General features: G+C 47.2%; 1 protein-coding gene across 2 annotated transcripts; it reads right to left on the reverse strand.

The window, feature by feature from the left end:
• Positions 1–3,596: 3,596 nt before the first annotated feature.
• TNMD (tenomodulin) lies at positions 3,597–23,956 on the reverse strand. 2 transcript variants are annotated; one of them, XM_063141736.1, is made up of 7 exons: positions 23,792–23,955; positions 23,486–23,620; positions 14,767–14,907; positions 13,499–13,600; positions 10,233–10,386; positions 6,993–7,171; positions 3,597–3,965 (listed from the first exon to the last, which is right to left on the reverse strand). In XM_063141736.1, exons 1-7 carry the CDS (start codon positions 23,837–23,839, stop codon positions 3,756–3,758), a joined length of 969 nt encoding a protein of 322 aa, XP_062997806.1. In that variant the 5' UTR covers positions 23,840–23,955; the 3' UTR covers positions 3,597–3,755. The 2 variants fall into 2 exon arrangements, with proteins under 2 accessions (XP_062997806.1, XP_062997807.1); XM_063141737.1 differs by lacking the exon at positions 14,767–14,907 and having other exon boundaries at positions 23,792–23,956.
• Between the last annotated feature and the right edge of the window lie 1,602 nt (positions 23,957–25,558).

Genomic DNA, 25,558 nt, shown 5'->3' on the forward strand with positions numbered 1-25,558 from the left:
ATCTCTCGTACACTACCTTGGAGGCTTATGACCTAAAAGGCATTTAAATACTTTAAAGAAAGAAAGAACGAAAGAGACGAAGCCAGGGTAGATATTTTAATATTTGCGTTCACACAGGTCGTGTTCTTAAATGTCGGATAAAAGCAAGCAAAAACATAAGATGCTTCGTACAGACAAGCTTTAAGGCTAAACAGTAGATGAGAGCCAGCACGGAGGAGAATATCAAAGCGAGGCTTAATTTGGGAGCTGTGGAACTCTGTAAGTGTGAGCGATGCAGCTTTGCTAAACCTGAGCAGCTTGTATAGCTCCAAAAATCTACTGGTTTGTAGCCCCTTGAAGGCTTATTTCATTGTGGAATAAAGTAGACTTTATGGGGTGCTACAGCAACACTCTCCGGGACCTCTCCAGACTTTTCCCTGCCCCCCCCCCCAAAAAAACCCAGATATTTGATTGTCACACACTCCTTGTAAGGGAGCCCTTAAAACTCGTGTTTCTGTTACGGGGGATGCTGCATTTCCCCCCTAAACATTCAAAATACCGATGTGTTGCCGTCGGGAAAATGATTACCAAAACCAGTGGTAATGCAGTCTATGGAATGTAGCTGTACAGCTGTCCTGAGCGCACCTCTGAGGTGAAGGAGGTCTAGGAATGCAGCTCCCTCTCTATCTCTCTACACCTTATGACCCCTTTGTTTAAAAGAATAGACAAAAAATTAAGTGATTTGGAAGGGCTTCTTCACTGAACTCAAAGTGAAGCTGATGAGGTGCTGTCAAGACTTTGTACAGAGACTCTTGCCCCCGCAGAGGGAAATCAACCACGTCCCTTCTTGGCCTTGGTCTCTGCAGGGAATCCAGCTAAACTCTGGATGGTAAAGTTTCTGAGCCAAGTCCGGAGAAGCCCTTGTTGAATCCAACTCGAGGGCCACCTCCAGAAGGATGCCATCAAAAGAACGTCTAATGTTCAGCTGGGCTTGTTGAAGTCGAGATAGACAGCCCGGTCTCGGTTTCACTGTCTCCTTACCCCAGCCTTTTCAAACAATGGTGAAATTGACAAAGCACACTAGAGCAGGGGTGTTGTATCTCAGGGCCCAAGTCAATTTCAGAGAAACTCTCGGGGGACCGCATTCCGTTGGTGGGTGGGCCCGAAATACCAGCATATTTTAGCTTGCGGCTCTTACTGCCAGTTAGTTAAGGCTTAGGAAGGGTGTTTCAACCTTTTAGAAGGGGGGGATGCCCAAAAGCCAATAAACCACCAAGTGAGTGGGGCGGTGAGCCCTCTGGGGAATGCCGGAGGACCACGTCTCTTCCCCAGATCTGGTGTTCTGCACCTTTGTCCTAAACTGCACCCTCTCCCAAAATGGCACCCTCCAGATGTGCTGCGCTACAGCTGCCATTGGCCAAGCTAGCTGGAGATGATAGGAAATCGTAGTCTTAAAACATCCGGAAGGCACCAGCTTTTGGAAAGGCTGGGTTAGGAAAAGGAAAAAGTGCGTGCACCCATCCCTCTCCACTGCTGGATGGCCTACCTGTCACTCCCACCCTTTTCTAGAGGGATGCACAGTGTCAAAACTAGCGTGCCGTAAGGCATCCCTACCCGACGATGTCCCAAACGTATGAGACACTTGCAAGAGGGTCGTGTAAAGGATGTAATGTGGATGGTCGGGGCAGACCCCTGGGGCTGCCTTTATGCTCTCGAACCCGTAGTGGCCGCACAGCGGTGCTGTATTGTTTATATGATACCAGTTGCAGCCACTTCGAGCTCCCCCCACCCCAAAACTGCATGTTTTCACAGTGCCAGTTGACCTCGACTTTTACCTTTGCTCTGAGGTCACCACATTGTTTCAGAGCGCGTCAACGTCGCTGCCCCCCTGCGGCTTCGGTTTGGGTTATCCGGCAAGCGTAGCTCTGTAAGTGTGGAAACGCAGGGCAGGGGGAAGGCTTGGCTAAGAGAATTGCGCCGGTTCCTTCCCCGTCTAGCTTTTTCGATTTTGCTTCGCAGCAGCGATGCTGCAGGCTTTTGAGCTAAAGGACTTCCAACACAGCATCATATAGACCCCCCCACCCCGTCCGTCTCCTGCAATTTAGCCACGGACAGGGAATTCCTTGGTAAGGATTGCCCTCGTGTGGCTGTTGAGTAGAATGCTGCTAGAATTGGAAATGGGTTTTTCCCCTTAGCTGTGGAGGTACAGCATTTGATCCTAACTTCAGTGAGGGGTTGGGAGATTTCCGTGACTTTGCAGAGTATTTTTTTTTTTTGGTACTCATCTTTTTCTTTTCAGTCTCGTGGCTGGACCCAACGAGTCCTTTAGGGCTTGGGGGCAGCAAGCAGGTAACGCACAAATCCGTGGTACCTTAAGGTGAATTCGACTGGGCGTTAGCCAGGTGCGCAGTCGCGTTGTCGAGCAGATGGCATCTGACCGCGAACCTGCGCAGGGAAATTGTGGAGACCGTATTGCACAACCTGCATGCAGGCATATGAACGCACACGCAGCCTTTGGACATCATGATGGAGTTATTGGTATAGGTTTTTTTGTAGGGGAGGGCATAGTGGTGGTAGAAAGAGGACAATTGCCTGGCACACAGCTACTAAATCAAGGAGAGCAGCTCCCTAACCCAGCAGTTTTTTAGGCAAAGGAGAGCAAGAACCCTTTGTATTGAAGCACTCAAGAAAATGTGTATTTCACCCCTCTTCAACAGAGGCGATAATAATTTAGGGTTGTGTCCAATGTTAAATCTAACCTCAGTTCCATTCATTTCAATGAGTCTGCTCTGGAACTAACATTGCATACAGCCCTTAATGTCTCTTGCATGAGATGCTTTCTCCCTGCAAGGGATATGAAACAACTGTTTCGTCTGAAAAGAGAAACCTGCTTAAACCAAGTCCCAATTATTGGCCCGTCCAGCTTATTCTAACCGGCAGCGGCTCCGTAAAGCAGGGCTTGACACCCCATGGCCATCCAGGTGTTTTGACCTGCAGCTTCCACCAGTGGAGGCTGGTGGCTCCGAATTTGGTGGGGCTATAAATCCATTCTGGGTTTTATACAGGACCAGCCAGAACTTTAAAGAAGCTAGCCATGATGCTGATCCATATTCCGAAAATAGGTTCAGCACCTTGAACAGTTCCTTAAGAGTTCTGGCTGGTTCTGAGTAAAACCCAGTATGTATTCGCAGCCTCACTGAAATCAGAGCCACCAGCCTCCACTGGCTCCTCTTATCCTTCACCATTGGCTATGATGGGTAGGGCTGATGTGAGTTGTAGGCCGAAACATCTGGAAGGCCACAAATTTCCCACTCCTGCTGTAGAGTCTCAGGCAAGGGGCCTTCCTCATAACCTACTACCTGATCCTTAAAAGGAAAAAAAAATACAAAAATGGATCTGGCAGGGATTGAACCAGGGGCCTTCTGCATGCAAAGCAAGCACTCTACCTCTGTACTATAGCCCCACTGTACTACAGCTTGCGAGGTATTGGGCAGAAATAGCTTTCAAAAGCGCTTCAATAAATAGGTTTCCCAACCTGCCTGCTGGCTAGTTATCCAGGCTGCTCTTTGAGGATGGATAAAGAAGGTAGGGACTTTTGGGTGGTGGCCACCTGGGCCATGTCCATGGGTTTAAGGGTGGGTCTTCCACATGTTCCCATTGGATTGTGGTAATGGCAAGGAGGGTATTGGGAGCACAAGGGTGCCCGTAGGGGACGGCCTGAGTGGGTTTTACCTGCTGCGTTATATTGGACTTTCTTTTTGGGGGGCCGGGCGTGCTTACACCCGCCCCAACATCCGTGCTATCCACCAGTTGCATGGCATGATCACGCGGCAGATCACCCGCCCGCCTTGGTAACAGTAAGGGTAGGGGTAATATCCCAGGAGAGGCTCGCACACTCGCCGGCAGTATCGATGGGCGCGACGGCAGCGGGCGCAGCAGTATCCTCTCTCGTCCCAGAGGGGGTGAAACTCGAGTCCGTTCTCCGTCTAGAGGGGGGAGGAATGAAGAGGAGAAATGAGGCAGAAGTTCCTGATTTAGCTTACGGGTGTTGGTAGTGGTAAACTTTGAAGCTCAGGCAGTCATCATGACCGTCCAGAGAGAGTCCAAAAATGCAGGTCGGGGTCTTGATCCACAGCAACAAACCAGTTCTAGCAGTTGTCACCTCTGCCAGGAGCAGGTATTTGATGAAGCCAATGGGTCTACTTTGCCCATTCCAGACCAAGCAACCAGAAAATGTTTGCGTTACAACAAGGAAAAAACACACATCATTGCTGGGATTATTCATTTCCAGCCAGTGATGGTGAGCGCTGCAGCGAAGCTCAGAAAGGACAGAGAAGTCTGAGTGGGGTGGCAGATGACATCAGCATCCCTGAGTCATTAAAAAAAAAGTGCTGGTGTTGTGTTCCTGTGAGCCCTGGTTCCACTACTGCACTGGGTGTCAGATAGTTATATCTGGCAGAGGGCCAAGAGCTGCTCCACACTGAGGCTTTTTGTCCTACAATATTAGCAGAGCTTCTTCCGGATTCTTTGCAAGGTCTGACCAGCCCTTTACTAGCTTTCCTTCACGCCCCATCTTTCCTCCCATTCATCTGTAAGATCTATAGGTTTCATTAACAAGTAGAGTAATCGACAGCAGAAATTTTTGTTAGCTCCTTATTTCTGCATTCAAATTAAGCCACGGAAATGCTCGGAAAACACAGGAGAAGCACTGGAGGTTGATGATGTCGTGTAAAGGACCCGCAAACTTCTGCAAGTAAGCAATCTCAGTTGCAGGATAAATGCTCCAGATGGAGAAGCCTGACGGTTCAATCATAAAGAAAAAGCTGTTGTGTTCTGGGAAAGCAGAGCCCATGGCTGGGTCAGACGTGAGGCAAAATTGGTGAGCAGCGTGGGATAGAAAGAGAAGTCAGGCAGGAAACAAGGCAGGTGGGCTTCAGTCAAGGTTACTGTTCCTTGAAAACTTTCCTTTTACTGCTCTTAGACCTAACCCCTGTACAGACTGCTTAATCATTGTGCAAGGGGGAGGCTGAGCAAGTGAAAGACTTCCACTGTAAGTGTAATAGAGAGGGAAATCTCCAGTATGGCTCAGGAGGAAGAGGAAGAGGGATTTGTTTTCTCTGTCTTCATTGCAGCTACTTCCCTTTATCTTATTGCAGGGGTGTTGAAACTCCTTCCAAATTGCACCATTCCAGTGGTGTGTGGGGCCAAAAACCCTAGCATATTTTAGGTGAAAGCTCTTGCTGCTGGTAACGAAACTGTAAGAGAGGCCTTTCAGCCTTTTAGAACGGGGAAGAAAACTCCACAAAAGCCCGGACACTAGAGGCTGGGGCAGGTGGGAAGTGTGTGAGGGCCAGGGGAAAGGCCATCTTGGGAACCCCAGGCAGGTTCGGTGGATTTGCACCCTGAGCCCAAAGCTCTGCACCACCATCCTATAGAAATCGCTGGAAAGGTAAAATTGGCTTGATTGGATGGCCAGCAGGTTCTATGCTAGTCAGTGTCACCACAGAAGGAAAAGCCCCTGTCTATTGCAACAGCAGTTTTGGGGGAGCTAGTTTGGATTTTCCTGGGAGTGTTAATATAAAAGAATCAACAAAACGCATTTGATCGGAGCCTGTGTCTAGATACAAAGAATAAATAAATCTGCACTTGCACAGGGGAGACTGACTGTTCTACAATACTACCTCCGTGAAAAGCCCACATCCCTTTACATAGCCTGCCTAGAAGGTAGGTTCTCAGTTTGTTCTTTCCTTGCTCTGATCCTGTCTTCCGTTGCTGTGACCTCTCTGTGATGGCTCCATGCCAGTTCCTCGCTTACCATCAGCTTCTTACTGCTTGAATGGAAGGTTGTCTTCCTTCCGCTCCATAGCCAGAAACATTGGGGCGAGAGGCCTTATGGCAGGGAGAGGGAACATGTGCCCCCCCTATGTTGTTGGACTCCAACTCCCAGCAGCCCTAGCCATCATAGTCAATAGTGAGAGATGATGGGAACTGCAGTCCAACAACCTTCCCCATCCCTGGTTTAAAGAGACATGGAATTATTGCAGGACAGCCGGAATGTAAATACAAGCATCTAATGTGCTTAAAGACACACAATCCTATATATGTATCGGGGGCAGAAGAGGTCCATGGGAACTGAAGAGTATACTCAGATGTAAGCCCCACTGATCTCAATGGGACTTACTCCCAGGAAAGTGGGTTCAGGATTGCAAACTTGGAGACTGGAGCAGGTAGGCACCATCAGAGCCTGCTTCAGTTGGAAACCCCCCCCCCCCAGGGCTAACTGCTATCTTCACCTTGTGGGGAAGAAGGAGCTGTTGCTCTGCCCCTCCACTGGGAGATGAGAGGACGGAGCAGGGCCTTCCCACCAGCCTTCTCCCTCTTCCCTCCCCATCCACTTTTCCTTGTGTGTCATGTCTTTTTTTAGAATGTAAGCCTGAGGGTAGGGCCTGTCTTCTTTATTGATACATTGTAAGCCGCTCCTAGAGCCTTTTGGCTGAGGTGCGGGATAAAAATACTCTAAATAAATAAATAAATAAATAAATAAACCTTAATTGTACTGTTTCTTAGCGATCAGTTGGGTAGGAAACTACGCTTCCACCTTCGATCTCCGCAAGTAAAATGCCTGGCGACTGAACTGTTCCTTGGATGGAAATAGATAACCCAGAGAAGGGCCTGTAATAGTACTTGAAGGGTGGGCAGAGGCCCTCCATGCCTTTCCTCCTCCCTCACTACGCTTCGGCTTTGCTCTCCATTCCCATCCTCTCCTCCACTACCACCTTTTTCTCCTTGGTCACCATTTTTTGTCCCCATGCCCTGCGGCCTGTTCTAATTTTGCAATGCTTGGATTTTCAGAATACTTTCTATGGGTGGCTGGGTGGATTAGGCAGGCAGGGCTATAGAGCATGGCGGGGAGAAGGCTGTATGGAAAAGCTTTGTCGACAATGCCCCGTTTTGAAGCTCATCCCAGAGCTCAGGGCCAATAGCTGATGCAGGATTTGATCGCAAAGACTTACGTAGTCGTTTACCGGGAGGTCTTCTTCCGTGAGCTGCCGCGCCTGTCGCCTGGTGCCTGGCACCTTTTCCTTGGCCGAGTGCTCTCCCTTTCCCTCCTGCTCTTCGGCCCATTCTTGCTTGCTTGTAGGGACCCGATCCTCCTCCTTCCCTCCATTTCCAAAGTCGAGGAGTTCCGGCTCTAAGAGTGAGAGGCAAATGGCCGTCATGAACAACTTTTCCAGCTGAGTAATGGGCTAATTTCCATACGGAAGGCAACGCTGGGCATGGCTTTCAATGCAATAAACAAGCGGAGTTCGGGAAACAGGAAAGGAGTAGGTTTTCAGTTTCCACGCATGCGGTTCCAGGTCCTGTTCCTGGCACAGTCATTTAAAGGGTGAGTGGTGATGGGAAATCTCTCTTCTGTGACCCTGTTCGCATGATCACAGCAGCTTATTTAAGCCACGGTGGGTTGTGTTGTGTGGTGGTGGCCATTTTGAATATTTGAGCCATGGTGGGCAGTCGCATGGCTTATTGTATCATCTGAGTCAGGTGAAGGTGGCTTGTTGGCATGGTTAATAAGACACCCAGATCCCTAAAGCAGCCCATGAGCTGGTTTATCAAATGGGCACCCACGAGTGCCTGCAAACCCCAGTGACTTATTCATTCTGTTGGTGCAAACCTGGCCTCTTTCATTTGAGATCCTAAAAAGCCTGTTGTCATTTAGGGTATAGAGCAGTGGTTCCCAATTAGCTATGTACTGTGGACCCCTTGTTTTTCAAATGCCAAGCCATGGACCCCCTACTTTTGAAAATTTTGTTATCTCTATGGTAGTTACCTGTGCGAAGCAATTTTTTTTGGAGAAAATAAGGGGTAGCCCCTAATAAGCAAAGGATTTTAGGTATACTAAAAAAAAACAGACCATAAAATTTGTGATATTACCCCACAAAAATGACAATGATTTAGTTAGGAATATAAAGACGAATTTAATTTTACTAACATCTAGTTTACAATTGAACAAATTATGACTTGTCTAGCAGCTACTAAACCTAAATGTGATTGGGAGAAATCATGCCTCTTTTTGTCCCGAACAATCCCTTCCACATCCGGTTCAGTATTTCCTACTTTTAATCTCAAATCTGAATCAACATCGAGACGATTTCTGTGCTTGTTCTTCATATAACAAAATGTCAAAAATGTTTGTTCACAAAGATATATGGAACAAAAGGGCACTAGATGTTTCAAAGCTTTTTCACCTTACTTCTTATAATCAGGAAAAACCTTCACCCAGAATTGGTCCAGTCTATATTCTTTGAAAAATGATTTCAATGAGCCACCACAAGTCACGTCAGCAAGTGCATCTCGCTCTTCCACAGATAGAGTTGTTAGTTGTACATCACCACATTCAAAAGGATTCCTTCTCCATGAGTTTTCAGGATTAGGTGCAGGGAAGTTAGCTCTGAAGCTAGCCTATATCACGCAGGTGCTTTCGTGCATGAGGTCACCGTCGAAGCAAACGGAGTGGGGAGATGGCGTATTTTCTTTTATTAAAATGCGGACCTTGCAGAGCTAATATGTGAATGGTGCCACGACCCCCTGGATGGGTTACACGGACCCCCTGGGGTCCCAGGACCACCAATTGGGAACCACTGGTATAGAGCACTGTGTTAGAAAGACTACGCACAGGAAGGAGGAAGTGGAAAGTAAACCAAGGTCTATATGCTAATCTATCAATGACAGCAGCAAAACTTGAAAGCCTCATTATTACTTCCTTCACTTGCCAGAGCAAGGAGAGGGGGGGGGGGCATCAATTATCCTGGTATGCTGCCAATGATGTCATCCCTTCTGCTCTGAAAAATAAAGCCCAGGAGCTGCGTTCCCCTTTCAATACACCGCTGCTTGGGGAAGCTCACATGCGTGAAGTTTAGAGAGAATGGGGTGGGGGGGAATGTGAGAATTGCCTTGCTAGAACAGGCATCATCCACTTAGCCAAGTTTTCTGATTCCACCTGCAGACAATCACACTTCTGGGAAACAGAAGGGCTACAAAGATGATGACAATCTCCTGTTCTCAGTATCCGGCATTCAGAAACATAGTACCACTGTACAGAGAAGGTCCTTTTAGCTATCACAACTAACAGACCTATCTTCTGGAATGGCCACCCTTTGCTCACTTACTCTTTTGAAGTAATCCAGATGATCTTAACATTCTATTATTGTCTGTGTTATCCTTCTGTCTTTCTTGAGACCTGACTTGTGATGCTTTAATTTGTTTTTAGAAAATGCCATTGCAGCATCAGGCTGTCTGGCATAGTTGAAAGTCAAAGCACTCTTGGAGGCTTTTGGGGCCACTGTGCCATTAATTAGAAGCTTCCTCCTTTCAGCTTTTGCCCATTCTATTGTTTCCTACAAGAAGGAAGCTACTAAGTAATGCTGCCAAGGAGCTTTACTGAAATGGATTGATTTGGGGGCAAACATTATAGGAGAATCTTGGCTATGGGGCTGGACGTTGGTGGATCAATGGGGTGACAGATGTCACAGCACTACATTGTGCCACCTGGAAGCACCGTTTCAATGCCAGTTCCAGTGGACTATGGAGAAGCACTGCTTCAGCACTGCTAAAGGGCTCTAGTGTGGAAGCCGCGAAAGGCAAACTGCTTTCGTGAATCCAGACACACCTTTTTCACATTGCAAAAGATTCCTTGTTTTCACCCCTTAACTAGGGTGACCCTATGAAAAGGAGGACAGGGCTCCTGTATCTTTAACAGTTGAATTGAAAAGGAAATTTCAGCAGGTGTCATTTGTATATATGGGGAACCTAGTGGAATTCCCTCTTCATCACACCAGTTAAAGCTGCAGGTGCCCTGCCCTCTTTTAAATCTGGTCACTCTAGTATAGCTCCTGAACCTTTAATTGTTGTGATGAAGAGGGAATTTCACCAGGTTCTTCACATATACAAATAAAACCTGCTGAAATTCCCTTTTCTATGCAACTGTTAAAGATACAGGAGCCCTGTCCTTTTCATAGGGTCACCCTACCTTAACACAACCCTTTATTGCATGAAAGCTGATAAGGAAATCGAGAATACCGGGGTGAAGGCCCGACTGACCAGATTAGGTAGCTTGTGCTTGAATCTAGTTTTATCTACATCCGGATTGCGTGATAATTTCACAGGTTGTAAAACACCCTCTGGTGATGTAAGACTGGGCTGCAACAGACAAGCAACGTGATGGTCGTGGAAGCAGAGAGAAGAAGCTGTTTTACCTCTTAGCAAAGTTGGATGGATCCAGTAAACAGTCACATTTTTGCAGAGGTCGAAGATTTTGGAGTTCTTCAGGAAATCTTTATTTTCAATTGGCTTCTCCCCTGGAACCCAGATCACGGATTGTTCGAAATAGGTGGCTGTAATTTCCTCACCCTGCAAGAAATGAATTAGCCCTGCTTTTTCATTTGTTTAACCCAGAGAAGCAGTTTCACAGAAGAGTATTTCCCCAAGTTCTTGTTTTTGAAGCAAGTTCTTTTATATATAGATTAAAACTGCAGGGTCCCCTTGCTCTAGGCAAAAAGATGTTCATGTATATTTTTATTGTTTTTATTTTTATTAACATTTATAGACTGCCTTATTTGCTAAAAAGCTATCAAGGTAGTGTACAACAATTTAAAACAATCAGACCTTAAAACCATTAAAAAACACACTAAGAGCATTAAAAACAGGAAAGCGTGGAAGTATTAAAACTACATAATTTAAAAGGGTAAATTAAAAAAGATGTGTCTTTGCACTCTTTTTAAAAACCAAGAGAGTGGGAAGCAATCATAGTTCTTGGGGGAGCACATTCGACAGTCTGGGACCGACATTATGGAAAGCCTTTTCATGCGTGCTGGACAAATGAGTTTCTGGCAACAATGGTGCCTTTAAGGGGGGAATCTCCATTTAAAAAATGGGCAGGAATCTTCCCAGCAGCTGCAGGGTAAACCAAGGGACTGCCTAAACACTCGGTAAGCCCCTGGGTGGGTGTGCGGCGGCGGCACGGCGCTGATTATGCGATATGGCTGCAAGAAAGGCAAATGCTATTTTGGGCTGCGTTAATAGAAGTGTAGCTTCCAAATCGCATGAGGTACTGGTTCCTCTCTATTTGGACTTGGTTAGGCCTCATCTAGAGTATTGCATCCAGTTCTGGGCTCCACACTTCAAGAGGGACGCAGACAAGCTGGAGGGAGTTCAGAGGAGGGCAACCAGGATGATCAGGGGTCTGGAAACAAAGCCCTATGAAGAGAGACTGAAAGAACTGGGCATGTTTAGCCTGGAGAAGAGAAGATTGAGGGGAGACATGATAGCACTCTTCAAATATTTGAATGGTTGTCACACAGAGGATGGGCAGGATCTCTTCTCAATCACCCTAGGGTGCAGGACACGGAGTAATGGGCTCAAGTTACAGGAAGCCAGATTCCAGATGGACTTCAGGAAAAACTTCCTGACTGTTAGAGCAGTACAACCAGTTACCAAGGGAGGTTGTGGGCTCTCCCACACTAGAAGCCTTCAAGAGGCAACTGGACAACCATCTGTTAGGTATGCTTTAGGGTGGATTCCTGCATTGGGCCAGGGGTTGGACTCGATGGCCTCATAGGCTCCTTCCAACTCTACTATTCTATGCGACACAGCTGCAATTGCACACCCACAGCTGCGGAGAAAACAAAGTCGGAGACTTACCCCGGCTTTTTTCTCTGGAGGGAGGCAAGGACGTGCAAGATGATGTCAAGACAGCCCCAAAGACTCGCTCCAGAGTCGCAGTGGAAGTGTGGCCGGGCCGGGCAGTGCTTGGTGGAAGGTGACCTGTAAATTGGTCGCCTTCCACCAGGGAGAGGGTGGGGGTGGGGCACCTCCGGTCCCTTGATGGCCACCCAGAAACCCCGCTCTCTCTACTTAGCGTTTGGATTACCTGCCATCACCCCAGAGGTGGGAAACTGCGGGGGTTCAAGAGATGCTGTGCCAACCCGGCTCCGTGAAGACCCCCCCCAATTAACTTTGCCCTCCAGGGTCCTGAATCTGGGACAATCTCTGTGTTATAGTGGCAATTCCAATTCCTTATAGAATTCAATATAAACTTCTTTTGCTGACATTTAAAGCATGCCATGGTCTTGCACCTTCTTATCTCTCCTCTCTCATTTCACTCTACCATCCCCCTCGTACCCTCCGTTCTTCAAATGTTATGTTGCTCTCCCCCCTCCCCCAAGAGTTTCTATCTCTCTTGCCCGGCTTCGCCCGTTCTCTTTGGCTGCCCCATTTGCTTGGAATGCTCTCCCAGAGCATCTACGAACTACGAGTTCCATCTTAGATTTTAAAACGCGTTTGTAAACTCATTTGTTTTCCATAGCTTTTGGTATTTTAGCTTGATTTACTGTTCTTATTGCTATGATTGTTCCCTTATTTCTGTTTTGTGTAACCCCTTCCCCCCTTCATATGTTATTATTATTATTATTTTTATTATTATTTATTTATATAGCACCATCAATGTACTTTAGACTGTAAGCCTCTAGGCAGGGTATTGCTGTTTTACTTGTATATTTTGTACAGCACCTAGTACATTGTTGGTGCTATATAAATAAATAAATAAATAAATAAATAAATAAATAAATAAATAATAATAGAGAGGGCGAATGATCAACACTGCACAGAGCGCCCGAGCAGTGCCTGCCTACCATGCAGAGGCTTAATTTGGCAATGCATGTCCAAGCCCTATGAGGAAAGTTGAAGGAGTTGGGTATGTTTAGCCTGGAGAAGAGATGATTGAGAGGCGATAGGATTGCTTTTATGGTGTTTATACACCGCCTTTTTTCCTCCAAGGAAACCAAGGTGGCATACATAATCCTCCTCCTCTCCATTTTATCCTCACAACAACAACCCTGTGAGGTAGGCTGGGCTGAGAGTCTTGTGCCTGGCCCAAAGTCACCCAGTGGGTTTCCATGGCCAAGTGGGGACTAGAACCCGGATCTCCCAACTCCCAGTCTGACACTCTAGCCACTACACCACACTGGCTCTCATTCCATAGCAATGTCAGTGGGGCAATGAATCCGCTCTGGGTTTGGGTCAGAACCAGCCAGAACTCTAAAGGAGCTCCCCAAGGCGCTTTTGCACCTTGGCTAGCTCCTTTAGACGTCTGATTGAAACCCGGGGCGGATTCACTGCCCCACTGACATTGGAGCCACCAGTGTCCACTGGCAGAAGAATTAGAGCATTCCTCTCTGTGTGTGCGTACATTGAGAAATCATGAATGGAAACAGTGTGGAATGTCACTTACTCTTGCTTCTGTCACTGGCTTAGCTGGGTCAGTTTCAGGCTTTAAACTGATTCCATCTGGACTACAAGAGTCAGGTCTTGGTTTGGCATTGAACTTACGCTGAGTGGATCTGCCTGGCCTGTGAGCAATTTGAAAGCTAATAGGATTATTCTCGCTCTGTACTTTCCATACAGTTATAAATCTCTGGCAGTCCTGGATCTTATTTAATCCAGCAAGGCACTTATTTCTGCATACCTCAGGCTCTTCCATTTCCACTTCAGATATTTCAGGTATCCCTTGAATCTGGTTTCTGATGAAGCACTTTGGATCCCCCACAAAAAAGATGCCGGTTATTCCCTGATGGAAGAGACAACAGCCACGTGAAAGAGGCAGAGGAATGAAATGAGCACAGCTCCACAATCGTACAGTTATTATATAGCCTAGTTCCAGATGAAATGCAAAGTCCTAATTCAAGTAGAACCATCGAAATGAACAGGATTTAAGTTAGTAATGACTAATTTAAGTCCCGTTCATTTCAATGGGTTTACTTTACGTAGGCCTTAGGTTGGATTTCACCCCTAATTTTAGATTTCACTAAAGTGAGGAGGATTTTACCAGTGGGGACAAAATGCTCAGAAGTATTTAAAGGCCACCTTCCCCAACAGGGTACCATTCAGATTCCCATTCATAAGGGAATTGGAGAACAATTCCCATGATTCTCTGCTGTGGAATGAGCTCCTTAGAGAGGTTCGCCTGGCACCTACATTAAACTCTTTTCAACGCCAGGTGAAGACCTTTTTATTTTCCCAGTATTGTAACATTTTATCAGGTTAATCTTTTAACTTTGCTGTTTTAAATCTGCATTTTAAATTTGTATTTTAAATCTCTGCATTGCTTGGTTTTATTCTGGTTGTACTTTTGTATTGGGTGGTATAGAAATGCAATAAATAAATAAATCTTTCCCAGACCACATATTGTACTATCAGGGGTAGGCAACCGTGTGTCCTCATGTTTATTTTAAACATCATGGTTAATTGCTTTCTATAAGCTGTTATGGCCTTGAACAGGCCTGATCCATTTTCTCTCCCCCACATCTCTCCAATTTTCTTCACTCTCTCCTCTATCTTGACACTTGAACATCCTATAAGTGCTGGAAGCTCACAGGCCCTTTTCTGGTTGTTATTTAAATTCTCCCTGTTTTACTTTGCACCCTAGTAATCCCTTCGCCTATCTCGGGATTCCCTGAGCTTGTTAGACACCTCTACTTTTTTTTTGAGTGGACCCATTTCACTTCCAAACTTGTTGGCACTCAACCAACTGAGTTGGCTCTCAGTAAAAACCATAATTGTGAAGTTTGACTGGACTGTTCATAACAATTGTCCTTCAGTCTGTAGAACAACCAGTTGTGTTTGCCAGGGAAATACAGGTCTTGCTCATTGGGAATAATGGCATGTGGACTGAACGAGGGTTACCCGCCTTCCCATCTCCTAAAGAGTGACCCCAGATGAAATGGCTGTACATACGTTCTTAAAATCATGTATTTCCAGGACTTCCTCGCTGCCCTTTCCAGTTTGGAAGATCTCTGTCCTGGTGAGTGAGTCGATCTTCATTAAGATCTTCTGCTTCTCGCCGTTGCTGAAAAATGTGTGCTCCATGTCATAGATCTGTAATGATAGATTGGTTGAGAGGGAGGAATGCATGGTGGCAATGGCTGAACGTATCATAGAATAGTAGAGTTGGAAGGGTTCCATAAGGCCATCGAGTCCAACCCCCTGTTCAATTCAAGACTCCACCTTAAAGCATCCCTGACAGATGGCTGTCCAGCTGCCTCTTGAAGGCCTCTAGTGTGGGAGAGCCCACAACCTTCCTAGGTCATTGGTTCCATTGTCATACTGCTCTATTAGGAAGTTTTTCCTGATGTCCAGCCAGAATCTGGCTTCCTGTAACTTGAGCCCATTATTATGTGTTCTGCCCTCTGGGATGATTGAGAAGAGATCCTGACCCTCCTCTGTGTGACAACCTTTCAAGTATTTGAAGAATGCTATCATGTCTCCCCTCAATCTTCTCTTATCCGGGCTAAACATGCCCAGTTCTTTTAGTCTCTCATCACAGGACTTTATTTCCAGACCCCTGATCATCCTCATTGCTTCCTCTGAACTCCCTCCAGCTTGTCTGCATCCTTCTTGAAGTGTGGAGCCCAGAACTTGATGCAGCACTCAAGATGAGGCCTAACCAGGGCCGAATAGATGGGAACCAGTACCTCGTGATATTTGGAAGCTATACTTCTATTAATGCAGACCCAAATTGCTTTTTCCTTTTTTTTTTTTTGCAGCCACATCACACTGTTGGCTCATATTCAGCTTGTGAACAGCAGCAATTCCAAGCTCCTTTTCATTTGCAGTATTGCTGAGCCAAATATTCCCCATCTTGTAACTGTGCATTTGATTTCTTTTTCCTAGGTGTAGAACTTGGCATTTACCCCTATTGAATTTCATTCTGTTGTTTTCAGCCCAGCACTCCAGCCTATCAAGATCATTTTGAACCTTCTTTCTGTCTTCCAGAGTATTTTCTATCCCACCCAATTTGTGTTATCTGCAAATTTGATAAGCATTCCATGTACCTCCTTGTCCAAGTTCATTAATAAAAAATGTCCAGCCAGAATCTGGCTTCCTGTCACTTGAGCCCATTATTACGTGTTCTGCCCTCTGGGATGATTGAGAAGAGATCCTGGTCCTCCTCGATGTGATGACCTTTCATGTACTTAAAGAGTGCTATCATGTCTCCCCTCAGTCTTCTCTTCTTAAGGCTAAACATAATGATGTCATTTGGAACGGAGATGAACAGACTTCAGGTTTGTAGGATCTGTGTTGTGTCTTTACTGCAGGGGTGGTGGAACCCTTTTCAGCCCAAGAGCCAAATTCAGATCCAAAGAAGCTCTAGGGTAGGGTTGGGAGTGGAGGGCAGAGACAAAGACAAAATCGGGGGGACCAAAAATGCAAAAAAATGCCCTCAGACTGAGAAAGGTTCAATGCCCTAGCTTAAACCATCATGTTTGACCTGTGTGCCTTCAAAGCTGGCCGCTGCTATTTCCTGGGATTTCCTGGGACATCACCCCTTCGGGTGAGGAAGTTGCCCATTCAGAGGAAGCATCCAGAGCTATTATAGGGCTTAGGTTTCTCTTGTGACAAATCGGAGTCGTTCTAGGCAAAACCGTAGCAATAGGCCCATTCATGGTGATCCGAGAGCTAACTCTGGAAAATGCACACCAATGGATTTTACAGTATGGAAAATTTAAGGTGAAGTCTTGGAAAGGAAGGGCGCACGGCCTCACCAGACTTTCTCCAAGAACAAGCTGTGCTTCTGAGCAGTCCTAGGGCCAAGGATCAGACTTTAAACCTGTGTCCAGTAGCTACAGACTTTCTTTCTTTTTAATCTGGAGTAAAAAGGGCCCTGATCCAGAACTTAAAAGCTGCCCTCCCCATCCCACGCTTGGATATCAATCTGAATCAGGGCTCTGTGCCTACTCTAGCGTGTTTATTTTCTTAAGACGTAGCTGCTAGACGCACATTTAAAGTCATGTCTGTTTTGGCCTGTAGTGGCATCTGAAGACGTATTGGAAAAAGGATCTTGAAATTCCAGTCTTTATTCGAGGAATGATTTTTTTCTTATGACTTTGGCTGAGTGTCGCATTTTAAGCATTCTTGTTTTTTGTTTTTTTTAAGAGTTTGTGCAATGTTAAAGTGGAGTATCAGCTATCTTTGAGAAATGGCGAACAGACACTGCAAAATTGCTCAGAATATCTTTTCCTCGGTGTTTAATAAGAATCTCATTTTTATCCAGGTGCAGAAAGACTGAGATAGTTATATTGTTGCATGCTCAGACTTCACTTCTATAAGTGGCAAGAACTCCTGGGATTTGAGTGTTTATCCAAGGCTCAGTTTATTTTAAATAAGGCAATGGAGGTGTATGATGTTTTGTTGATGTATAGTTTATTATATCTACAGGTTGAGTTTAGATAGGGATACAAAGGATTAATATTCCAATAGGTACCACTCCCCCTTTAGGCTTCTGGGGTGGAGGCTGGCACTATAAAGATACCTCCAGAGCTTCAGCTAAGCTCTCTCAGCCTGGTATTGTCTGTGTCAGGACGAGGCCCAGCCTCCCTGATGTGGATTCTGAATCGGACTCGGAGGCTGAAGAAGAAGACGAGCCGAGATAGGAAGCGGGGGAGGAAATTCTCCGAGACTCTCCAGGAGTCAAGGAGGAATCTTCCCAGGAGCTTATCAAACAGGAGGCCCAGGCTGGGAGATCATCCCTGCCTCCCACTCCTTGGGAACTCAGTCTTTGTCGGTGTGTGTGTGAGCATCGGAATTGACGGATCCCTGAGACTGCTGCAGGGTCAAGCGGGCGGAGTTGAGAGGTGATGGGAGATGCCAGACTAGCCACACAGCAGAGGTTACAGCTTGAAGACCCTCCCTGAAGGAGGGCTCCAGTAAAAGCAGGAAGCCATAGCTGATAGGCAATTCCCTTGCTTTGTTAGGCGAATTAAGCTTAGAGGGTAGCTCCTAGTTTTCTCACTTTCTTTGGGGGTGAAGAGATGCCCATTTACTGAATAAAGCTTTTGTGGATTGCACAGCAGACCTCTTTATTGCCTCGCGTCTTGGCAGGAGGGCTCGGAATCACGACAGCCTGAGCCTGCCCCTTGCTGCAACTCTCCAAAATTGCCTACATTTTTGCAGGTAGCACATTCCTTGAAGGATGGGGTGGGCAGAGAAGGTGGAGGAAGAGGCATCTCTTCAGATATTGGCTGGTCATGAAATGTTATTGTCCTAACACGGAGGCAGAACCGCCAGCCTGTGGGCCTAAGCGGACCCATTTGGCCTCCGGAGGCTTGTGCCCCCTCCGCAGGCCTCCCTCACTGAGCCCTGCCCGCTCCACAAGCCCTCTGGAGGATGCAGGGAGAAGAATCCCCACCGTTATCTCCAATCACGGGTTGGAGATAAACTTGAGGATTCCCTTGCGCTGCTGTGCACAGGGCTTCCCTGAATGGGAAAGCCCATGTGCCGCAAAGCTGGGGCCGAGCTCCTTTTGCTCCTCTGATGGAAGCATGAAGGCGATTCAGCCGGCTCTGCTTCGTCTGCCCTGCTTCTTTCCTGAAATGTTGGGGAACGAGGTGGGCTTGGCAAAGCAGAATCAGCCAGGTCCCCTTTGTGTTTCCATCAGAGGCGCAAAGGAGATTCAGATGACTTGGCTTCACTGTGTGCAGGATTTCGCTAACTGGAAAAGCCCGTGTGCAGTGCAGCCTGGCCCCTTAGTCTTCCCCTGTCTCCCCAACCCCCTCAAACTGTTGATTACTGGCTTCCCCTGCACACAGTCTCTGAGGAAACCTGGTTCCAATTCTTAGTCTGGCACATGGGCATTGTGACACTTATTCCTGGGACTCAGAAGGGCCAAGCCCCACTGTCCGAACTCCTCCAAGCCTCCAGGGAAAGCCGCTGCGCATTTCCGAACAGGGCAGTTCAGGACAGTATTTTTCACCTGCGAACGGCTGCGTTTGATTCCCCCCTCCTCCCACTGCAAACATTACAGAGGAGCAGGACTGGTCCAAAACACACATACAGAAGCTTGCCTGGATTGGAGGTTGGATCGTATTTCAGGACTGACAATGCAGCTGCATCCTCCAGTGCAGGTGAGGGCAGAAGCTTCGTTTAGGGCAGGGGTGGGCAACACACGGCCCCAGCTGCAATGCCAAATTCGGTGGTGGTGGGGAAAAAAGTGTAACAAAAGGAATTGGTGCCTGTATAGAATGCTATGAAGATCAAATTTAGCTTGTTTGCTACTGGAACGCTATGGAGCAGTTTGACAAATAGCAGCTGCAACCACCAGTATTTTTAATTGTTCTTTTTAATTTTTAATTTTAAATTGTTCTTTTTCAGGATTGCAGCCTGCAAAGGGTTGGGTTTTGGGGTGGTGGTGGTGGAATGTCCCCGAGAATTCCCACCGTTGCTTACACCTGGTTCAGGGGGTGTAAGACAAGCAGTGTGGCACACACAATTCTGTCCTTCAAAAGAGGGGGGAAGCCCAGACGGCTAAGGAGGAACGTCCGAGGAACTGCCTCTCCCAGCATCTGCAGCCTGGGGGCAGTTGCTTCACTCTGCCTCATGGTTAGGCCGGCCCGGCAGAAGAGGAACTAAGCTCCATGGAATGAACTTGAAAGTAAACAGGAGTCCTCTAGGCTGAAGTTCTGTGGGTTCCACCTCTCGAGTCATGCTGGGACTTTGGCCAACTGGCCGATGAGAAATACGGAGGGCCTGGCTCCAGGAGAAAGCATGGGGCCTTCTTATTTATTGAAACGAGGATGAAAGCTGTTTTCTTTTCGAGATGCTTTGCTCCTCTTTTTTTATTTGGGTTTGCTCAAATTGGCGTTCCCTTCGAAATCAAACACCCGCTGCCGTTTGTTTTTCCTGGAAGGTGCCACGGGTGGCTGGACAAACCGCCGTTTCCTGATGTTGCAGGGATGGAAGGGCCGAGAAGAGAGAGCTAGCCGCATAGGGATTGTTTTAAGTGGGGAGGGGAACTGGCGGCCCCTCCAGGTGTCGTGGGACTGCATGATCCCTGAGCACTGTCTATGCTAACTGGCTGATGGGAACTGGAGTCCAACAACATCTGGATGGCCACTGGTTCCCTATCTCCAGTTGTTTTGGTTCAACCTTGATTCTACGTATGCATTTTCAAAACCCTGCAAGAGATGTGATTGCGGGTGACATTGTATGCATGTTGCCATGTGTACACACACACACACACACACACACACACACACACACACACACAGTGCTTTATACAACTGGCCCACCTAGTCCTGGATCACCTCTTTTACTGTAGCCATATCTGGGGCGTTTGCAGAGATGTTTCTCAGGTGTAGCTCCCTTGGATTTGTTTGTTTTTACTGGAAGTATCAAGGATTGAACCTGGATCCTCCTGCGTACAAAGCACACGCTCTACAATTGAGCAAAGTACCATCCTCCAGAATTTCTAAAGATGCCAGCCCGTCTTTCTGCTGAGACATAAGCTTGTCTAGGAATTGAATCTGGGGTCCCTCTTACCCAAAGTCAGAATCGTGCCTCTATACCAGGTAAGCTGAACCTCCAGTACACGGGCCAGATTCAATCCACCAGGGGTCGCACTCCAGGCCCCTGGAGTTCCTTGGATGACCACACCCCCTTCCCTTGCCCCCGCCCAGCCCCCGCCCCCTTTGCCTCAACCACCAATAGTTTGGTTGCTTCTTGGCTTTCCCCCTCCCTATTCTAAAAGATTGACTTGCCTCTCCTAAGGCTTAGTTACTAGCAGTGAGAGCCTTTGTCTCAAGAAAATGCTGGTTTTGGAGAGTCTTGTGGCCCCACCCCCTTTGGCCCCGCCCACCACCAGAATGCAGCTCCTCCAAGAGCTGCTCTGAAATGGAATATGGCCTAGGACTGAAAGCAGTCTGGCACGGATGCAATTCCATATGGGGTTCAGTCTGCTAAGTGCCACTGCTGCCTTCTTTCCAAGATGGCATCGTCTAGTGAGTGCGCGTGGACGGGAGGTGATGCTGGGTGGACCATTGGGTGGAAGTCTTGTAGCCTGGTCTGTGTAATTGCAGGAGATGCTTTATCTGGGGCTGGAGATCCAGGTGGCCTCAGCCTGGCCAACAAGCAAAGGCTGCTTTATTCAAGAAGGCCATTTGCCAGGAAGTGGGTCTCTTGGGATGGGCGTTTTTATTTTCTCTTTTCATTCTGTAATTGCTATGTTTTTATTTGTATTTCAAAGTATTTTATTGTTTTAATCAATTCCAGTTGTGCCTGTAAGCCACCGTTTTTGGGGTAGAAAGGCAGGATACAAATCAGTTCTATATCTTGAGAGGGGAAATGAGGCTCATTTGTAGCTCATGCGTCAGGATTTGTATGCAAACTAATTTCCCGATATCCAGGTCATGGAAGATGTGTTTGAGATTTTCTGGCGCCGTTCCTAAGCAGAACAGGTCTTAAGCAATGCAGCTCCACGATCAACTTGCAGTACACCAGCCATGACCCAACGTGGCGTCTTCTGGAAGTGTTGGACTACAACTCCCATCAATTCCATGATGGTCATTGGGGATTGGACCCCTCAGTTGAGGACCATCTATTTGACTAGTTGCAGCCAAGGACTAATTAAAATGTGACATCCTTGGCCGTGCTGGCTGGGGATAATGGGAGCTGTATTCCAACACTTCAGGAGGGTGTCAAGGCTGGGGAAGCTGCAGTATAACCTAATAATGGGACTCTTAGCCTAAGTTCTCCTACATATTCGCTGCGTGGCAAAAGGCTTTTTTGGGGACGGTGTTTTTTTTGATGTGTCTGGAATGAAAATGTCTTCTGCAGACCTAGCTTCTGAATAGTGGGCGGTTTATTGCAAACAGATGTTGCCGTCAGATCAAACAATGAAGACAGCAAAAGCGGGATTTATATCCAGACAGCTCCTGGCTGGCAAAGGTTTCTTGCTGCCTCCGCCGACAGCCTCATGGTTGGGCTGCCTGGGAGATGTTGGATCTCAAAGAATCTCCTCTCACTGTCTTCTTAAGAGAGACATCCTACGACCCTTGAAAGCGTCTGTAGGGGGGGCATAGAATAATTTGGATTCCTGGATCCGAGGTTGGAGGCAGTGCTCTGACCTTGGATCCAGAAGTCTGAGCCCTTCCCCCCTTGAAGCTGGCATGCCTCTCCGGGGGCCACAAAGGCAACCTCAGAGAGGAGGGAAAGGGGGTGGTACTGTGTTTGGGGAGGGGACTGAAGAAGCAGGGTTTCAAACTGTCCCCAACCCCCCCAGCCTCCTTCCCTTCCCCTCCACAGAGCCCTAGCTAGATGGGCAAAAATGCCCCCAAATGCCCATCTAACAATAATGTTGCTTTTTTGCTGCTGTGATAGCCATGGCACCTGGGCAGCCAATTTAGAGGTGTGGCATCAGGTAGAAGTGTGGTTGCCAACGGGGGTGGGGGCAATGCTGCCTCTGACCCCCATATGTTGACAACCCCTGGCACAGAGAAGTGGGCAGCTTCTGGGGTGTCTGAGTCCCACTTTCCATCCCTTCCCCACCCCACAGGCTGCTCTTCTGGTGCTGCTGTTGTGCTAGTGAACTGGACAGCAGCAGCAAAAAAACCTCCCAGGGGTTCATTGCTGAAATTTGGTGTCACACTGCTGCAGTGCCTTAGAAAGGCCAGATTTAGCTTGAAATTGGGGCACTGCAGGAGGGTGTGTGTGTGTGTGTGTGTGTGTGTGTGTGTGTGTGTTGCGTGGGAGGGGAGTCCTGCATCTATATATTTGGAAAGCGTATGGGCTGTTGTTTACTTGAAGTATTTGCTATTCAGAGATTATTTCTTTTGCCCATGGAGATACCGTCTAGCTATTATGGCTAAAATCTATTGCTCTTTTATGGATTTATCGTTTCCTTTTACAATTCCCCATCCCCCCAACATATAAGCCCCTGCTTTCTTCAGCCAAGAGGACGTCAGGATTTGAACCCACAACCCCCTCCCCCAAAGTCACAAACCTTATAAAACGATTCCAGGTCTTAAATCACAGCATCTGGGGCTGCAGAAGGAAGTCAAATGAGGACACTGAGGGGGGCAAGATTTAAACCCACAATCCCATGCAAAAATCTTGAGAATTGGGCTTTGAAAAGTACAGCAGCAAACATTGTGCAGCGAACACACTCCGTGCGTGTTTTAAAAACTGTATGCATTTTTAGAAACGTAATTGCACGAAGCGACCCCCCAATTTGGCTAATCAAATAAGTGACTGCAATGCTGGAGTTTCTCCCTTTAAGAGCAAGCCTGCATCTCACCCCCTTTATGCTGCAGGCATATTAAAGTCCAAAATGCAGCCAGTGACGATCAATCATTCTCAAGAACTGGTTCCTTCTCCCTTAATGTGGGGGCATAATGGCTTTCCCACCAGTTTCTGGCAAGCTAATTGAAACAAAATGGAAAGCGCTTTCTCACAATTAATTGTGCGGCCAGCGCTATGAAGGAGACAGAGCGCTTTCGTGGCAAAGATCCCATCATTAAAGAATAAAATACAATACAGCAGGCTCTAAACTTTCCCATAAAACCACCTTGAATGCTCTGTGCCTTAAAAATGAAAAAAGGGGGGATGATGTTTGAAAACATTAGCCAGTTTATTTTTTTTAAAAAAAGTTTCACTTAAATTCTATGCAATGAATATAACTTACTTTTTTGGGGTACGGCTTCCAAAAATAGTAGGCGCCCAAAATGGTCAGGATGAGGGAGAGCAACAGGGTACTAAGCAGCACCCCACAGATCTTGTATCTTTTGTGGCGGTCCTTCCTGGCTTTAGACGCGTGTGCCTAATAGTTAGAAAAGGGCAAAGGGGGGATCTATGGTCAGAAAAGGCTGCTGTGTGCAGGGCAGATGCATGCTGAAATATTGCAATATGGAACGACTGATCTGCAGGCCATCTGGGGGCACGCACCCAAACAAACTCACCCTGCAAAGAAGAAGAAAGTGAAGCCACTTACATCTTGCAGGTTGAATTCCTGGTTGCTCTCCTGGGGATCCCTGGCCATGATGTTCTTTCCTCCTTCTGCGCGTCCAGAATTTCCTTCTGTGTGCAGAGAGGGATGGCGGGACCACTGGGGCTGAGGTGGAGTCACAAAGTTTTGGCTTGGGAGAGAATAAGTGAGGGAAAACTCCCTCTTTCCCTGGCTCAGGAGGGCCGTGCAAAACGCTGCTTTGCTATCGAGTCGTGTGGGATTCCACGGGGCGAATCCATGAAATCAGGTTGTCTCTGTGTGGATCCTGGGCTGTGTTGCGTGTCTGGCAGAACGGAGGCCACGGGGCCACGTGTGAGCGTTTGCTCTGGACTGGCCACGCTTTCAGACACCTGCAGAAAACTGAGAACATTTTGCTCCTCCCTTGGGGTCCGCCAGTTTCTTTCGAATGCTGACTCGGCTGCTGCTGCTAGGGGCGGGGCAGGGTGGGGGAAAAATGAATGCTCTGATTTACACAAGCAGCAATTGGCATTGAACAAAAGGAAAGGCTGTGACATTAATTGATCGGTTTGAATGATCAGTTCAAATGTACGCAGACGTGATGGGTTTATTTAACAAAAACTCAGATGAATTGACTGAGATTTCTTTAAAAGGGTGATGGGGGCTCAACTAAGCCTTCCTGAAAGCCGCGCCTTTTGAGTCACAAGTCCTTTCTTCCCTTATCCTAGGTGTGTTGGGGGGTGGGGCCTGGTAGTCGTTATTTAGTGATGTTGAAAAGGCATGCTGTCCATCCTCAAATGCACCTTATTGCTTCATATGCGTTGGTTAATAGGAACAACTCTGCATGTTTCGAGACACTAGGGGGCGAAAGAGAATATCGTGCATCAACAGCTGCTTGTCTTCTTCTCCCCACTTTGTTATCTGATCAGTTCCTTTTTCCTGCTCCCTCCTCTTTCTAAATGCAGTGTTGCCACGCTTCCTCTGTATAAAGCAACTCTGCTGTAAATCACACCAGACTATCCAACATTATGCACTAAGTTGGAGATGTTGCTCTGAAGGCAGATTCTATAGCTGGACCCTAATTAGTTATGACTAAAGGGTACTGCTGCTGTCAGGAAAAGATTCTGGGGTAGATGTCCAGGGCTCTGCTGAACAGAACAAACTGGAGGGCCCCAAAACACTGCATGGCTGACTTCAGGTAAGTGAAGTAATGCACAGCAGTGCCAATTCTAAATGTTGCAGGGCCTTGGGCAAGACACCCTCAATGGGCTCCTCCCTCAGTGAATCTACCTTCTCACTGTCATTGAGCTTCTCCACACACACCATTTATTGCACCCCCATGATTAGTCAGTCATGGAAGTTTTCAGGTCCTTTTCATGACGTCGTCAACCTCCAATGCCTCTTCCACCATTTTCAATCAGGAATTCATTATTTTATAAAATAGTGAAAATGCAATGCTAAATGGAAAACGCGCTATAAAACTCTGCCATCTGCTGGCGGTAGAATTGAAACAGATGGGAAGGGACTTGCAAAAACAAGGTAGGAGGAAGCACGTGTATTTTGCCGACCATTAAACCCGTGAAGACTCCGGAGGAAAAAGCTATGGATTTTTGCTGAATGTAGAGAAGCTCATTGTCACAAGCTCCTATTGCTCCTCCTTTCTCTCATCATGGCGATCGCTTGCTTCCTTGATGGCTAGTGGACCAATAGAAGGAGCAACTCCAGGGAGCTGTCAGTGGCTCCCCGCTGGGCTATGGGCCATGAGGATGTGCCCCATCACGCTTACCTTTGATG

This window comes from Elgaria multicarinata, chromosome 15, assembly GCF_023053635.1.
Source record: "Elgaria multicarinata webbii isolate HBS135686 ecotype San Diego chromosome 15, rElgMul1.1.pri, whole genome shotgun sequence".
Taxonomy (NCBI): Eukaryota; Metazoa; Chordata; class Lepidosauria; order Squamata; family Anguidae; genus Elgaria; species Elgaria multicarinata.